This window comes from Pithys albifrons, chromosome 13 (genome assembly GCF_047495875.1).
Source record: "Pithys albifrons albifrons isolate INPA30051 chromosome 13, PitAlb_v1, whole genome shotgun sequence".
NCBI lineage: Eukaryota > Metazoa > Chordata > Aves > Passeriformes > Thamnophilidae > Pithys > Pithys albifrons.
Window position 1 is genome coordinate 15,567,998 of NC_092470.1, and position 16,820 is coordinate 15,584,817.

General features: G+C 48.2%; 1 protein-coding gene across 1 annotated transcript in view; it reads left to right on the forward strand.

Moving 5' to 3' along the window:
• The first annotated feature begins 767 nt into the window (after positions 1-767).
• The window catches only part of ST8SIA2 (ST8 alpha-N-acetyl-neuraminide alpha-2,8-sialyltransferase 2), a 30,128-nt gene continuing 14,075 nt past the window's right edge, over positions 768-16,820 (forward strand). The window contains exons 1-2 of the mRNA XM_071568401.1: positions 768-955; positions 15,470-15,532. Coding sequence (XP_071424502.1) covers positions 858-955; positions 15,470-15,532 — 161 coding nt within the window. The 5' untranslated portion in view covers positions 768-857. The remainder of the gene's footprint in view (positions 956-15,469; positions 15,533-16,820) is intronic.

Sequence of the window (16,820 nt, forward strand, 5' to 3'; positions counted from 1 at the left end):
AAGCAGAACACCTTCCTTGTGCGGTTTCTGCTTAAATAAATTGTGCCTGTTCAAACTCCGGCAGGATTTACAGAGTCGTGGCAGGATCAGTGTCGTTATGACGGTCAGTATTTATAGTAGTGCAAGGGAACATTGTTACTAAAAGAGGAATTCATAGTAATAAGCTGGGTGTGATTAGTTATTCAGCATCCTTTTTTTAGCTGTGTGTGATTAGTTATTCATCATCTTTTTTAATAGTAATAGAAATGGGTGTGATTTGTTAGCATCTTTTATTTAATAGCAATAGAGATGGGTGAGATTAGTTTTTCAGCATTTTTTTTTAACAAAGTGTTTTCAATCCCAAAAGCTCTGTGTTTTCGCCCGTCCCTTGCCAGGGAAGGAGGAGGAGGTACAACCACCGCACCGCGCACGGGAGTTACCGCTGTCTGATTTTATTACAGTTTTTGTCCTCTCGGGGAGCCCGGCTGCGCCGTGCCCACCCCCTCCCCAGCCAGGACCGACCCCGCCACGGTGGGCGCAGGGGAGGGGACGCCACAACAGAGAGAAGCGCATCCCGCTCGCGGGGGGCACCGAGGGCGCAGCGGAGGCGGCGGGTCGCCCACCCGCAGGGACGCGGCGGCCGCGGGGCCGCGCCCGCAAACTTTATCGACGGGGGGGCGGCCCCGAGCGCCCCATCCCTCCGCTCCCATCCCAGCCCGCCCCCTCCCCTCGCCGGCGGGGCGGGCCGGGCGCTCCGCGGGCGCCGAGGGGCGGAGCGGCCCCGCCGGGCGGCGGCGGCGCCGAGCCGGGACGCGGCTCCGGGCTCCGCACCCCGCGGAGCGGCGCGGAGCGGCCCAGCCCGGCCCAGCCCCGGAGCCATGCCGCTGCCGTGCCGGGGCTGGACGCTGGCGTTGCTCACGCTGCTGGTCGGGTTCCTCATCTTCGCGGATATCTCGGAGATCGAGGAGGAGAGCGGGTAAAACCCCCGCTCCCCGCACGGGGAAAGGGGCGCGGAGCGGGGCTGGGGGCCGGGGAGGCGGCAGCGGCGGCGGAGGGGGAGGGCGCCCGGACAGTTTCTTTGTCTCCGGCTCTCCCGGTTTTTACCATGCCCAAGTGGGAAGGGAGCGCGCTGCGCTCCCGCGCAGCTCCGCAGGGCCGGCGGCAGCCCCGGGCAGGACCGCCCCGCCGCCGGGCAGGACGGGGCACGGGGCCGAGGGGACAGCCACGGGTCGGGCAGGGGGGCGGGAGCTAGTTCCTCCGTTAGGGGCGCGGAGGTACCGGTCGGACTAGGGATGCTGAAGCAGGTACTGGTCCCTTTAGAGACGCGGAGATACTGGTCCGGGTAGGAATGTTGAAGTAGGTACCGCTCCCGTTAGGGTCGCGAGGGTACCGGTCCAGGTAGGGATCCTGAAGCAGGTGCCGCTCCCATTAAAGATGTGAAGGTACCAACTAGTCCAGGTAGGGATGTGCCATCAGGTACAGGTCAGGATAGGGATGCTGGAGTAGGTACCAGTCTTGTTAGGGATGCTAAGGTACTGGTCCAGGTAGGGATGCTTGATCCAGCACAGGTCTGTGCTGGAGGGGGTACCAGACTGATTAGAGATGTAGCAGATCCTTGTCTGGAGAGGGGTTTTGGCGAGGGCAATGTTTGGGTATTGATACATGGATGGAGCATGTCCCTAAGCAGGATATTGATGCAGGTGGTCAGCTGGACAGGGTTGCTGGGGCAAGTTACTGCTGAGGGTGCTTGGGTCCACTTCTGGTCCAGATGGGTGTGGTGGAGAGGGCACCAACCCATGGGGCTGATGGATAAGGAACCAGTCTGCAGATGGATAAGGGATGGGAGAGACTGAGCAGGGACCAGTTGGGTGGAGGTGATGGAGCAGTGTGGGATGGCTCAGTCCACTGGTGTGTCCCCATGGGATGCATTAGGGGCTTTGTGATCACTCCCTCCTGATCACTTCCATGGTGGGTGTTTATCTGCAGGTGCCCTGTATGTCAAGAGCGAAAGCAGCCCCTAAGTCTGAGAAACAACACCCTACCCACTCCATAACCCCATCTCCGCGGTGTGCTTGGAAACTTAGGGGGTGAGAGGAACAAATGCAGAGAGGACAGCTTCCACTAACTTGAGGAACTCATTACAGCTATGTGGAAAAATTAATTATTTTAGTAATGAGGGGTGCACTCATAGTGCCCAGATGACACAAAGGCCTTTTTGTTTGGGACCAGGTGGCTTTGTCCACTGTGTTACATCCAAAAAAACACCTTGCTGAAATGATAAATGGAATGCAGTGGTGTTTGTTTATTGTTTCATTGTTATATTATTTGGGTGCCATAGGCAAGAAGTGCTTAAAGGTCAGTAGCCTTGTCCAGAAACATCCAGCACTGGACTGTAGATTACCAGGGTAGATGAATTGTTACTCTACAATACGCTGGCACTATCTATATAAAAATAAAGGAAATTAAAAGCTTCTCAAGCATTCTCCCCCATCAGACAGGCTGCTCTGATCCTCTTGCTTTCCTCCCATCTTCTTTTCCAGCTTCTATTCTTTCTTCTCTCCCCTTGCCTATCTGCTAGATCTGCCCGCTAGAACTTACTGTGCCCTTATTGAAAATCTATTCTCTTTCATTAATAACTTGTCCTGTTTTTCACCCTGGTTCATTAGGGATTCCCAGTGTTGTGTCTTTTTTCTCCTCTTTTTTCTGTGCATTGTATGGAAATTGGATGTTTGTTGGCTGCTTATCTCCAAACCCTGGCATCTGAGTTTGTTGCTGTAGTTCCTCCAAGGAAGTACTGCCAAGCAGTGCAGTGGCAGGGACAACAACAGGGTCAGATGAGTTCTTTAGAAACAGTGAGCAGCTTGTTTCATACCGCATTCACAAGTTATAGTGCAAGAGGTAACTGGTAAAGGAGAGGAGTAACCTATGCCCGAAGGGGTGAAGGGAGTGTCTGGCACTCTGGTAACCCACTGATATAGGTCAGGGCCAGACCTTTCACAGGTAAGTTCCTACATCAGCTGTGCTTCCCATACAGGGATGAACAGGGCAAAGGTGGGACTCTGCTGTATTACTTAATTATATATTACTTCCTTATGAAGTAGGGTAAACTGACCCTTTATCTTGCTTTGTCCTCTCCACCTACATCACTTTTCCCCAGTGGTTCAGGTTTGATGAGCTCCTGCATCCCAAACACAGCAAGGGACAAAACACTGCTCACCTTCCAATGTAAACTTGTAGCCCAGAAGCCTGGCACAAAGGGCACTTCATCCCTGTGTGCTGCCATGGTGCCAGGAACGGTGAACACAATGCTCTGACCTGGCTCAAGTGTATTGCTGGGGTGACATGGAAAAGTGGAATGCCTGATCTGTAGCAGGTCAGGGGATGATAGAAGGTTTTCAGCTTTGGGGGCCACATAATAGCACTTTTTGCCAACAGGCCCTGTAGGTAAAGGGAACTGTGTGACAGCAAACAGTGTAGAGAAGAGACCCTTCCAAAGTTTTCCAGGAGCTCTCTCTATGTACAGGAGGGAACAGCTCCTCGACGTGAGAGGGTTGGGAGGTACGCTATATTTGTGCAGGTCTCCCCTGTCAGGAATGTTTGGCTGATGGATCGTGTGGCTCAATATCCTCATTCACACCCCCACAGACCACCCTCACTTTGGTCAGAGCAGCAGGAAGGGAAGGAAAGAGCTGGCCAGGTGTCCCCTGGTAGGCTCATGGTGCTGAGGGAGGCTGGGAAATGCAGGCAGGTGCAACTCTTTTCTTCTTTTTCCTTGGCATCAAAACACTCTCTAATTATTGTGAGGAGCGAACAGCTTGCCCACTTTTACACTTACCCTGCCCCCTGCCTGTGATTTGGATTGTCTTTGGAAGAATGTACCTCAAATGGGTGGGAGCAGGGGGAACAGATTTCTCTCACCTACAAATACTGAGAAATTTCAGAAAGAAAACACAAAATGTTCATTAGGTAAAAAGTAGGAATATAATGCTACTGGCAAAAGGACAAAAAAAAACACAAACCCCATGCTGTTTCTTTGGACAGTAAGTTCCCAGTATCGCAGGTGAAGGAAGATAGAAGCTGAGGGTGGCTGGAGCTGCTCTGCCTGCCAAAGGCTTCTGAGAAAGATGTTTGCTGCTTAAGCAGTCCCATCTCACTCCTCTAGATACACCACCTCCCGCAGACCAGGAGATGCTGAAACAAAGAGGTGTCGGGGCAAGGGTGAGCATTCAGCAGTTTATCGCTCCCGATGCTGCGTGGTTGTCGTAAGCCCGTTCCTTCCACCCTGCAGCCACCTTTGCTCGCGGGTTTTCCTGCCGCTACATCCCTGTCGCTCTGTATACGTGTCACCTACAGATGTATGGCTCGAGCCCCGTGCCCGGCGGCCCTGCGCGACCGCAGCGGGCGGGGGGCGGTCTCGTCCCGCTCGCCTTGGCTCGCTCTTCGCTCGCCGGCGTGTGCTGCGCGGTGAAGTATTGCTGTTGTGAATGGTCTTGACACTTTGTTTCCGAACAACCACCTGGTTCCGGGCTGCTGAACTTTTCCTGCAGCCCGGTGGCGCCTATGTTTCCATCCATCGCTCCCGCTCTTTGTTTCCCTAGAAGGAAACAAAAGACACACTCACAGTCTGCCTTGGGGAGCACTGATGCGATCGCAGCCATTTCCTCATCCGCCCCCGGGACAGGGGAGCGCGACAGACCTCTCCCCACAGAGGAAGACAAAGGACTCGGCTTCGAGTGGCATGATTATTGCCGGTAACGAGAAGGAAAATTCTGCTCCAGTTTAAAGGCACTCTTTGTTATTCTGTGCCTGCTGTAGCAGTTCTGCAGGGGTCCGGCTGTGTCCTGATTGACTGTAGAGGGAGCTGGTGACCCGCTGCCACCAGGTGACTTCTCGAATTAGCGTCTGAGCCATCTTAGGGAGCACTTGACACTTGGTAATGGGTTGGTCTTAATATGAGTCAACCTTTTCCCTGCTAGCCTAGACCACATGCCTTTCCATCCTGATTACAAGAGGAATTATATTCTGCTCTCTCTAAGTGACGAATTGGAGTCCCTGATATTGCTGGCCTGCCTGGAAGCTTGTCAGTAAATTGCCACTTTTTCCTCATGTGCCCTTTTCTAATGCCTGCCTTTCAAAGGCTCGGGAAGAGAGATTTTGTGTCCTTTATGGTGGCTGATGCGCTTGCTCTGAGTGGTCTGTAGTGGGCTATAGTCGTAACGCTTCTTGTCAAGGTTGGTCCACCGAGTATAAATGTCCTCCTTAGGTGTTTCAGCTTGTGATTTACTGCTCCTAAACTAGAGTTAGTTTAAGACTTGCTCTCCACCAGAAAGTTTTGATGGAAAAAGTGCTGTATTCTACCAACAAGCACTTTAGTGTGCTCACACAGCGGGTGCACACGAGCCAACAATTATCCAGACTCGGCTGGAGGAGGAAGAGCTCTCGGCAGGACAGAAACCCACAGACACCCTGGAACTATTCATGTAAATGGAGCCAAAGGAGACCTTTGTACTCCTTGGGTATGACAGGGCTCTAATAAAAGCTCCATGACACATTGGGCTGGAAAATAAAAGCAATGTTGGAGCACCGATTTGAGTAAGAAAATACTTTGATTGCAATTCTTCTAACAATAACCTGAGCCCAAGCTGCTGATTTTAGGTTGGCTACAAAGCTCCCTCTTCTCCCCATGCAACACACCCTCATCTCTTGCAGCCCTGCAGGGTCACAGGGGGCTGCCACAAAGACAAACCCTTGTGCTCCTGCCTAGAGCAAGCCGAAGGAGTTGAATCTCCCCAGCTTGTTCCTTTAAGCTGAGCTCTTAGGGAACGGCAGGAGCAGTGATACCTGCAGGGAATTGGTGTCCAGCAGGAGGGCTGGGAGCAACAGGATGGGAAGCACTAGCAGACCCCCAAACAAGCCAGTGGAACAAAAAGAACACCCGTAAATAAGGGATTTCCATTGCAGCTGGTGAAAAGTTAACTCTTCAGTCCAGTACTGATTGTCAGCAGCTTGCAAGACCCCCAAGGAGGGAATTTCAGAGCTTGCTAGTGAGGAGGGCAGTAGCTGGGGTAGGAGGATGTCTATCACCAGCCAGCCCTTGGCTGCAGAGTTGCTGAACACAGACCAGTCCATGTGACTAGAACAACAAAGAGAGAGCAAAGCAGTTCCCAGAAGGGCTTCAAGTTTCCCTTTTGCCCAGGTAGGCATTTTGTTCCCCATCTCTAACCCCACAAATGCACAGTTCTGATCGGGAAAGCAAAGGAAACCTCTTTCTCCAGCAGAGAACAAGGAGTTTCAAATGTTAGTTCGTTTAGTGAAGGCTTGTTGAGCAGCTAACGGTGAGGTTAAGTGATTCAGCAGTGCTGTGTCTGCTCCTCTGTGCTACTGCCGTGCTCGTGGGCAGAGAGGGAACCCTGGGACCCCAGCCAGCAGTGACACAGCAGATCCCACTGCCACCATGAGCCCCTCCAGCCTTTCCCAGACATGGATAAACTGAAGGGTTCAGTTTTCTCTTGCATGACAGATAGGCTTTTGATCTTCCAGGAAAACATTTAACAGGAGCTCCTTTATCTTTCCTTGGACTTTCAGGCTGTCCTAATGATAAGACAAGAGGAAATGGCATCAAATTGTGCCAGGGGAAGTTTAGATTGGATATTGGGAAAAATTTCTTCACCAAAAGGGCTCACAAGCATTGAAACACACTCCCTGGGGAAGTGGTGGAGTCACAATCCCTGAGGTATTTAAAAGACATGTAGATGTGGCACTTGGGACCATGGTTTTGTGCTGGATCCACCAATGTTGGGTTGATGGTTGGACTCAGTGAGCTTAGAGGGTTTTTTTAACCTATATGATTCTACAGTTCTGTGATTCTACAGGTGTTTTGCTTTTTCATCCCTGAGAACAATACTACTTTAATATATCCACAGGCATGGTTGCTATAAAAAACAGTTGTTCCAAACAAGACTTCCTCTAATTGACTCCCTCATTTGTTTTCCCTGGGTCTGGGTCATCCTCAGCAGCAAGAAATAATCCCAAAGTACAACATTAGATAATAATTATTTTGCTATTTCTCTGGTTTCCACCCTCAGTTGCTTCTGGAAACAAGGAAGTTCCCTGGCACAGTAAATTCACTGTAGGTGCAGAGTTTCAGGTGTCCTTCAGCAGACACCACAGCAGAGCAGGCTGGTGTCAGCTGCTCAGTCTCTTGCAATGCAACAGAAAAATGAAGAAAAAAATCTTTACAGCTCTTTTTTATTTGTGTTCCTACTGTAAATCCTTGTCTGGCTGTGCAGCAGCCTTGGTGATGATGATGGCCTTGGGAGATGCATCTTCATCAACAGAGCAGCGCTGGCTTTGATTGGGAAGTGAAAGGGCTGATCCAGGGAGATGGGCACGGCACTGCTGAAACCTGCCAGAACAGCAGCAATGGTGAGGGGTGAAAGCTCATCCCAAACTTAAGTGCTGGGCTCTTTCTTAGTGCTACTGCAAATCTTGTTGCATACAGAAATCCACTGGGAATATCCCAAACACAAAACCCACCCCAGGCTGGCCATCTGCATGCTGAGCATGCTGTCCTTCCCCATCCAGACCTCTCCACAGGCAGGGCTGCTTTTAAAAGCATGTTTTGTCCCAGTCATACACAGTTTTGAAGTGCTCTCTCAAGGCCACCTCAGTCAAACAGCACTGCACTGGGCTCTCTGTATCACCTGTTTGTCTGGCAGCTCTGGATCGAATGATGGTGTGACCTGTCACCTCCAGCTCAGGCTTTACCAGCACCTTCAGGAATATCACTCAGCTCTCAGCCAGCGGCTACAACAGGGGACATGATTCCCCTGCAAAGGTTAAGCATCGTCATGAGCCATCTCCAGCACCTTTTCAGACTCCCAGAAGCACACTCGACTGTCAACCAGCAGCTGCTCATTTGGTAATTAAACTTCTTCTCATTGCTGCCTGGATTTCCATGGTGTAGCTTTATCAGCAACAGGAGGAAAGGGGAGGTCGAGCTCTGAAACTACTATTGGCTTTTCAATATTTGGCAACTCAACATTGTCATCTGGGGACTGAAGCCCCTGTGAAGGTCCTGGGACAGCTCTGTTGCTGGTTTTGGGGTGTAGCTCTCTTCAAGCACTTCCAGCCCTCTTTGTGGAGGCACGAGATGTAATTTTGAGGATGCTTGTACAGAAGAACCACCTCAGGAGGATGTCTCTGCCCAGGAGAGATCCTCAGCATCCACACCAACAGTGAAAGGAGAAACCACATGAGACCTTGAGTATTCCAAGGGGCTGCACAGAGCAGTGGGAAAGGAAGTAAGAGATGAGTGTAGGAGGATAAGCCCAAGGGCCCACAGCCCCTCAAGACATGATATCTTTTCATATTGTACCATTCCCATTTCCCAAGATACACTGCATCCAAGATGCTGCAGGAGCCACTGGGATTCCTGGCTTTTGGGACACGGATGCTCAGGGTGACAGGCTCTGCTGCAAGACTGATAGTCTGCTGTTTATGCTCCCTGAGAGCCCTGCTCTATTGGCAGAAAAAATGATCTCAGGAAAAATGTATAATGTAGACATGTTTTGTAAGCAGTGAGGGTTTTGTCTTGGCTCCTTTCTAAGTCCTCCCTGGGCTCTTGGGTTTTTTCCCTTCTCCCTTCCAGAAGGGAAAAGATAAACACACACACACCCCACACACCCCCTGCAGTCTCAAGCTCCTCACTGGATCCTTTTTGCCTTCTTCAATGTCTGTTTCTTTCTTGACTGTTTCATAATGCAGTCTATGAAAAAAGCTGATGCCAAGAATAAAGTTTTAATGGAAGACACAAGATGAGGGTGGAAATAAAGTCCTGCCAGTATGCAGGATGGAGAGAGGTGACATGTGTGACATTTGAGCTCTGCGAGCATGTGAGTATTTTGTCTTTAGAGAAGTGATAAAACAAGACCATCCTGGGTTGATTGAGTCAGAGCATGTTGACATTAAAGGAAATGCATGTGGATTTTAGAACTGACACTGCATATGTTAGAGAGGCTTTTCTGGCTCAGGAAAAGCCCATGCTGTCTTGGGGGCACAGCCTGGAAGTCCTGGACTGTGGTTTCCATGTAGGCAGCAGCAACTATCAGGCTTCTCTGAGCGTCTTCCGATCTCTTACAGGTCCTTCAGAGCAGGTATTTGAAGGCAGGATTTGGTTACCCCAGTGCAGAGTGATCCCCAGCAGCATCCTGGTGACAGACTGCCACGGCAGTCCCTCCCATTGCCTTGTGTCTCATTGTCAGAGCAGCACCATTCCTGCTGATTTGTCGCTGGTTTTGCCACATAAGTGTTTCAGACTAATTGGTATATTCCCTATCAAGCAATACATGTCTCTTCTGCAAACTCTCATGTCTTGATTCCATTGTGTCCTCAGCGGACACTTGCAATGATTACACGCTGTGACTTACAGCCAACCAGAGATCTCAGGGTCCAACTCTGCTCACACTTACGCAGGAACTGATGTGGAGCCACCATTCCCACCTGACAGGCAGGGATGCTGAGCACCTCCAACCTTCCCATTGTCTTGTGATCCCTGGGAAGGATCCTGCAGGACAGGTGGTGTGGTGGAGGTGGGAGGAGGTGACCAAATTAGCAAGGCTGCATTGCATGAGGCTGACAGATCTGCAGTTCCTATGGTGGGTTAATGGCAAGTGCCGCAAGCAACAGCAATTCCGTCGGCTGGTGCCTTACACTGAGTCTCCTTGGCTTGCTGGAAGATGATAGAATCTCTGTGCCTGGCTGCACAAGCACTGCCCCTGCAGCTCCCATACCAGACCTGCACTGGGACCCCAACTGGGCCAGGTGATGTGTCTGAAAGCCATTATATAGGCACACTTCCCCAAATGCGATCGTATGATTTGATAGAATTAAACTTGAAACACTTAAAATAGCACCTGATATTTTGGAATTTTTTGACACTTGGGCTGCTGAGCTGTGACAATATAATCAAGTGAGATTTTAAACACATTGAAGTGCGATTTTGAACATCTCATCAAGATGTATTGTAGGATCTTCTGTCCCAGCAGACAAGCACTTTAGAAATGTCTTCCCAATTAATCCCTGCAGAGGGAACCTTGCTCGCCAGGAGAGTACAGTGACTGCTTCTCTTCATCTCAATCTCCTCCACATCTCAGAATGAAAGCTTCCAAAGCAACTGGTGAAATGTCACAGGAATTATCTGCAAGAATCAGATGTCCCAGCTGCCCCCAATGTGTTATTAGATGGGATACAGGAAGGTGAGATGATGCTGGAGCCTGTGAGAGCTGCATTCCTGGATGAGGGAGTGGTGCTTGGAGAGTGCACAATGGAGTGTCTGAGTACAGGATCTCAAGATTCAGAAATGCATCTCTGATACCATTGCTTGTCATCTAGCTTTGGCTTTTTTTCTAATTTGCAGGTTGGTTTACATGTGGGGCTAAGCAGCCTTTCCTCTTCTAATTTGTCTCTCCTGGGACAGCAAAACATTTTATGGATATGGGTGGATTTTGATCTAAACCCCACAGAATATACAGGAGTGTCTAGTGAGAAGCCCCCAAGGGGACTTATCGATGAATGTGGCCTTTTTTCATCTTTTCAGCCAGACTCTGACGTGCAGATGGCAATCCAGGATACAATCCCCAAGGAATCCTGGTTTCCAGTTTCTGGGCTTCATTCCTGCTCATTTTGGATTCCTGGGACACCTTTGCTTGTCCACCCCTGCTTGTCCAGCAGGGCAGACTGGACAGGTTTGCACTTGGAAGCCAATTATGTCTCTCTCATAGATAACTTGGAAATACGAGAATTTCCTCCCAAAAGCCCTGGAGTCACGTTTGCTGCTCTGCTGGTCTCACCCCAAACCCTGAATTTCAGGGAACAGGAGTGAGAATTGAAGCCTGTGTCCTGATCCATGTTTCACACACTGTGAACATCAGCAGGAGCGAGTCTTAACAAGTCTGGGAGGAGAGTGGCCATACTTCATTTCCAGTGCTGGATGGTGTATCCTTTTCCCTAAAACTGTTAGTTACAGTGACTGGGGCTCTGGCTATGGCACAGCCTCCTGCAGAGGGACTGTGAGCATCCTGTTCCACATCCCCTTCCCACCCAGCTGCCTTGGAGTGAGCCTTGGAGTGGGTTGGGAGGGCAGTCATTGTGTAAGGGTGGCCCCTGGCCAGGTCTGGCATCATGTTCATGTGCTCTTCAGATAGAAAATAGCAGTTCTGGTCTTGAAGACAATATCAGAACAATCCTTAAAAAGCAAAGTAAATATAGGTTGTGATTTTTTTTTTAAATAGATACAGACTGCCTAATGGGTACAGTCTGCAGCCATCTCAGGAGACTAATAGCTGCATCTGCTTTTTGGGCCAGCAAAACCTTTTCAGATCAATTCCCAGAGTCCTCTGAGTCACATCTTACCCTCTCACCCAGCAAGAGCCATACCTGATGTCAGCAAGTAAAAAGTGGCATTTTCAAGAGGACAGGTCTGCCAGAAGCCCACAGTGCCTGCTTTTGTGGAGCTCATTTTTTGGTGTTAAGGGCCAAGCCACTTCACCCCCAGTGTCCCAGCTGTAAAACAAGGATCATAAAATGCACCTAACACAAAAGTAGGTTGTGAAAATCTAATTAGAAGTATTAGTCATTCAAACCCCTCAAATAAAAATTGTGGCACACTGAACTCTCTTCCTGAGGAATTCAGATAGATAAATTCTGCTTAATAATCCCCCAAGGGACTATTTTCCCTCTTTTATGTGAAGGAGGGAGAAAAGGAGGACTTGGGTTGCCCAAGGTCAGGAAGAAGCAGAGGTTTTCTTCCACTGGGAATGGGCTCCACAAATGTGGCTAAATGCAGGGAGGTTGGAATGAGGTGATCCTTAAGGTCCCTTTCAACCCAAGTCATTTAATGATCTATGAAATGGGTGATTGGGTATGGCTGAAATTCCTGGTTGGTTTGTGTTTCTCATGCACGCTTCCCATGTGTACTATCTGCCACAGATGCTGAGGAGGGAAGCAGGACTTGGGGGTGGCATTGCAAAATATCCATGGAAAACACATTTTTTAATTTGCAAGTCTGAGAATATGGACGCATAAAAGCCTGTTCTTAAGAGATCCACTCGCCCAACGAGGCTGTGTGACCTACTTGTTCAGTCAAAGCAGCTTTGATTTCACGTATCGAAACTGCTTGAAGCGAGACCGAACCGTACCTAGCAACAATTAAGAGAAGCATTTAAGAAGCGGGAAATGATGAAAAGAGAAGCAAAAACCCTAAACAGCCCATTCATAGTGGGTGAACAGAAGAGTCTCTACATACCTGATTTGTCAGAAATTATTCATCCAAGAAAATTTGGACCTGAAACATAAGACAATTTTTCTTTTCTATCCTCTGATACATGAATCAGTGTCACTTTACATCTGAGCACAGAATGTTTTGACCTATATAGTATCTCAGACAGTGGAAATTCAGCTTGAAATTCTCAAAGCAAAAATGAGAAAGGATGGCATAAGCCAGTAAGATGGCATTAGCACATATAGATGCAACTTATCACTGGAAAACATGCCAACAGAAGCCCAAAGAAAAATGTTTTGTAAATAATAGGATTAGGAAGCAGGTTGGTACTTTGTGGAGCTGGCCATACAATCAAACTGATAACAACTAGATTAATAAGGCAATTCAATCCAAACACAGTGTAGCACTAGAAAGCTTTTCAAAATCAATGCTATCTGTTCTATTTTAATCGAGGTTGGTCTTCGCCTTTTGAAGCAAAGCGATTTGAAACTCCAGGTCAGCAAGGTATAATGGACTGACCTTTTTTTTTCAACATGTGCTTCTTAATTAGTGCCCTCCATTTCTAAGCATTTTCCTCTTCCCAGGTGGAGGAAGTAAAGCAGTATGGTGACACTGGCTTGCCTGTATTGGTAATGAAGTCTGGCAGACCTTGAAAAATACCATGCTTGGCTCTCCTATGGTTGTTTTGAGCAGCTGTTTTGCCTGGCTGGGACCCACCAGTGGGCTGAGCTGAGCAGGAAGGCTGGACAGGGTCGTCCACGCCATTGCATCATACTAACAGCACATGTTGTCTTCAACCATACAAACGGAGATTGTAGGGAAAATGTCTTGAAGTTGTAGTGTAGGACATGAAGTGCCAAAAGGCTGATAGTTTTGAAGCCACAGGAACATTTTAGGATTCACTAAACCAGCTGAGACCTTCAGCCAACTATCAGATCCCTGCTTTGGGCAGCTTCCGTGGCTTGGGGAGAGAAACCAAGCGTGGTACTTGAGTGGTGTCTGGCCAGCAAAGCAGTGAGCCCAGTGCCATGGAGCAAGTAATGGGAAGAAGGTTAGCAAAGCCCTGCTCTCCTCCATCAATGAGCTGCCATCTTCATGTTCATTTATGACAGCAGAACACTTTGTACTCTCTTTGCATTGCAGTATTTTTGCAAAAAGTAACTCCTCAAACTGTCCCTGAGGGGTTTTTCAACTGGGGAGCTGGCAGCCAATGTCCTTCCCCACCATGCTGCACAAAGTCAGCTGAGAGCTGTGCTTTCAGCTTGTCTACCTCATGTCCAGCATCTCCAGCCTTACTTCCAGGAGGAGACATACACAGACATGCCTCTGGAGGCATGTAAAGCTAAACTGGATAAATACATTGGAATAATACATTGAGATGCTTTGCATCAGTCCTGCTGTAGCCACAAAATATGGATGAGGTGGGAACTAACAGGTCTTCTCCACTTCCTAATTTCTCTGATATAATTTTTTTCCTTTCACAGAGATTGTGAACCAGCACTTATTCAGGGAAAAAACATGGTTTTTTTAAGCATTGTCTGTCCTACAGCATGTGTGAAGGAGTGTGAATCCCATTTGGAAGGCTCCTTCACAGGGGACATATCTGAGCGGATGCATGGTTTGCACACTAATCCAGTCTGCTCCCACACCCTGTGGTGAACCCCATTAAAGCAGAGGCTTGTGAAATACCAGTAGGCTCTAGGAATGAACTAGTCCTGCTGTTCCCTTGATGCACCAAAAAATGAAACATCTCACTGACTCTCAGGTCTGTCAAAGGAAAGAGGAGGGTGTCTGAGCATGAATCACTCTGACTTGGTCATAGATGGTTTCTGGCAGGAGGGAGGAAAGGGACAACCATTGTGGCATTTCCAAGGGCTTGATGTGGTGTGGTGCTGAGGGCTGTGCTCAGCCTAATGATGGGATTTATGTCACATCCCACAAGTCTGAAAATCTCTTTTTAATGACACCGAATGTTCACGCACTCTTATTTCTTTTTCATTTATGTCTAATGCATTTGGGATTTTTTCAGAACTCATAGAAATATATTCTCCTGAGATATATTTTCATTAAGGTATATATTTCCAGGTAACAATATTTCCGTTGGAAGAGAATTTGGTTCTCTTTATGAGTGTGTTCGTTGGGATATCTGTGCAATGGAAACAATAAAACAGAGAGATGTGGCAGTTAAAATGTGTCTGACTCCCACTGAGCATCACAAGGTGGGCAACTCATTCTTTGTGATCCCTTTGAAAGCAGCAAGCTAAAGCAAGAAGGGGCTCTGCAGACAAGTACATACAGAACAATACTTGTATTATTTATTTTCAAGTGCGGTACACAAGTCATGTGAGTGGTGTAGGTTTCTGAAGGGGCTTGGTCCTGCCTGTTCTTCATTGTAGTATTATACAGGTGCTGGAAACTTTGGCTGTTCATTGCTAGAGGTCTTGCTCAGGCTGCTCTGGCACCTGTCCATGTGTGGTGGTGTCAGGCCATGGGTGTGAAAGTGCTATGTCACTTAGGTCTCAGCTCCAGCATGTGACTGACTGGTGAGTTGGCCTCATAGCTTCAGCCAGGTTACACTAAAAGTGGGGACAAGATGCTTTAGGGCACCCATGGAATTGGAGGGGGCTGGAGTGTGGCCTTGGGTCACTGGGAACTGGGAGAAGGCATTCTATAAAGATGAAGTCTCCACAAATCACAGGAGGCTGGTGAATCAGTCTGGATGGTCTCAGCTAAAAGTCCACATGAACACAGTGGTGGGAATCCTGTCCAGATCATTCATCTCAGTCCCTGCCTGTAAAGGACAGAAGTCCCTTGGCAGCCTGGAGATGAAGGAGACCTTCTGTGTGCACTGCTAACACGTGACTTGAAAAAGAAGTAGAGATGTATTTAATACAACTATCGGCTGCACGCTGCTTTGACAGGAGAGACCAGATGTCTTTGATGGCTGGTTAGATCACACAGGTATTATTAATTGGGCTGGCTCAGGGCTTTTTTGCGAGAGTGATTTTCCAGTCACAGTAGGGCAGCAATGACGATGGATGAAAAGCCCTTCAGAGGCATCAGGACATCTCCCTTCTGGATGGGGTAGGACTCGAGCTTCATGGCAGTGTTTCTGCTTGGAGCCCTTTAGAGAAGGATCTCTTGACTGTTGAACAATGCTAGGCAAAGAGGAGCTGGATTTATAAATAATGCATTTCCTTTGTCTTGCAGGAGTTCTGGAGGCAGAGGTACAATCAGATCAGCTGTGAACAGCTTACATAGCAAATCTAATAGGTTTGTAAATTAGATTTTGTGTTCATTTGTTTTTGCTGTAAGGCAGCTATTAATCTGCTTCTCCTCTTTGCTGGATAGTGCTGTTCTGATTTAGCAAATGTATCTGTTTCTTTTCACTTCTGCTTTGCACATTCTTAATCGTTTCTTTCCCCCCCCCCCCTTCTCCCAGATCAGTGCAATAATCATTTGCAAATGACCAAGGATCTGCAAGTTGCAGTGATTGAGAGAATGCAAAAGAGTTACTTATTGTGAAAATAAGTCAGTGATAGAGTTGCTATTTCTGTAGTTTTAAGAGCTATTAGAAGAGAAATGGCTGTGTTTGAGATCAGAACTCCATTCGGTTCTATCGCAATGCACTCCAGTAACATCACTCCATTGCAGAGTCATTCCATGGCATCACAGCCTCATTCAGTGTCTCCCTGTGTTATTTTTACAATGATTCCCTGTCAACCCAGCATTACCAAGTGGCACAGTTGAAAAGCTTAGTGACATCACGCAAGAAAGAGTGATATCATGTGATGATGTCACCACCTGTGATCAAAACACAGTAAATGGACAAAACCAAAAAATTCCCAAGATTTCTTTACCCTACTTCCTTTATGATTTTTGGCACCTTCTAAGTAAGCTCTGCAAGACATGAGTGATATGGCAAAATGCAAGATGCAAACAAATCCAACAGACTGGTGGCCTCTGGAGAGGTACTGTACAAACACACACCAGGACACTGGCAGCCAGCATTTATAAACACATTTCCTTGCCTTTCTAAGACATTATGCAGTGTGAGCCACAATGTGTCCTGGGGAGCACTTTCTCTGTGCTGGAGATATGTTCCCAGAAGCTGGATATTGTCCATGAGCCTGAGCTGCCAGCTCTGCCCCATTTCTCACTCTGCTACCTCCTTGGGGTTTACATGTTTTTTATAAATGCATTTATTTACAAACCATTTCCCAGCTGGAAAAAGTCCTTTGCACCAGAGAGGGAGATTCCCTTTAGCTGATCGTGAGTGCTTTGGCTGTGTATTTTTCAGAGTGCTCTGTGGTATGAAGGCTTTTTCAAGGCTGCAGATACACACACAGCTTCTTGATGAAATGCTTGGCTATTGTTTTTGGAGGGCAGCTGGCTGGAACCAAATATTTGGAGGCTTCTTCAATTCATGCCATTTGATTTAAATAGCGCTGAAGTGCTGGGGCTGATTTGCTTCTCAGAGCAGGGATTAAAAGCTGGGTTCTCCCAGTGATCAGGTCCAGCATCTGACTGTTGCTCATTTCTTAGTCTGGAACAGGCGATA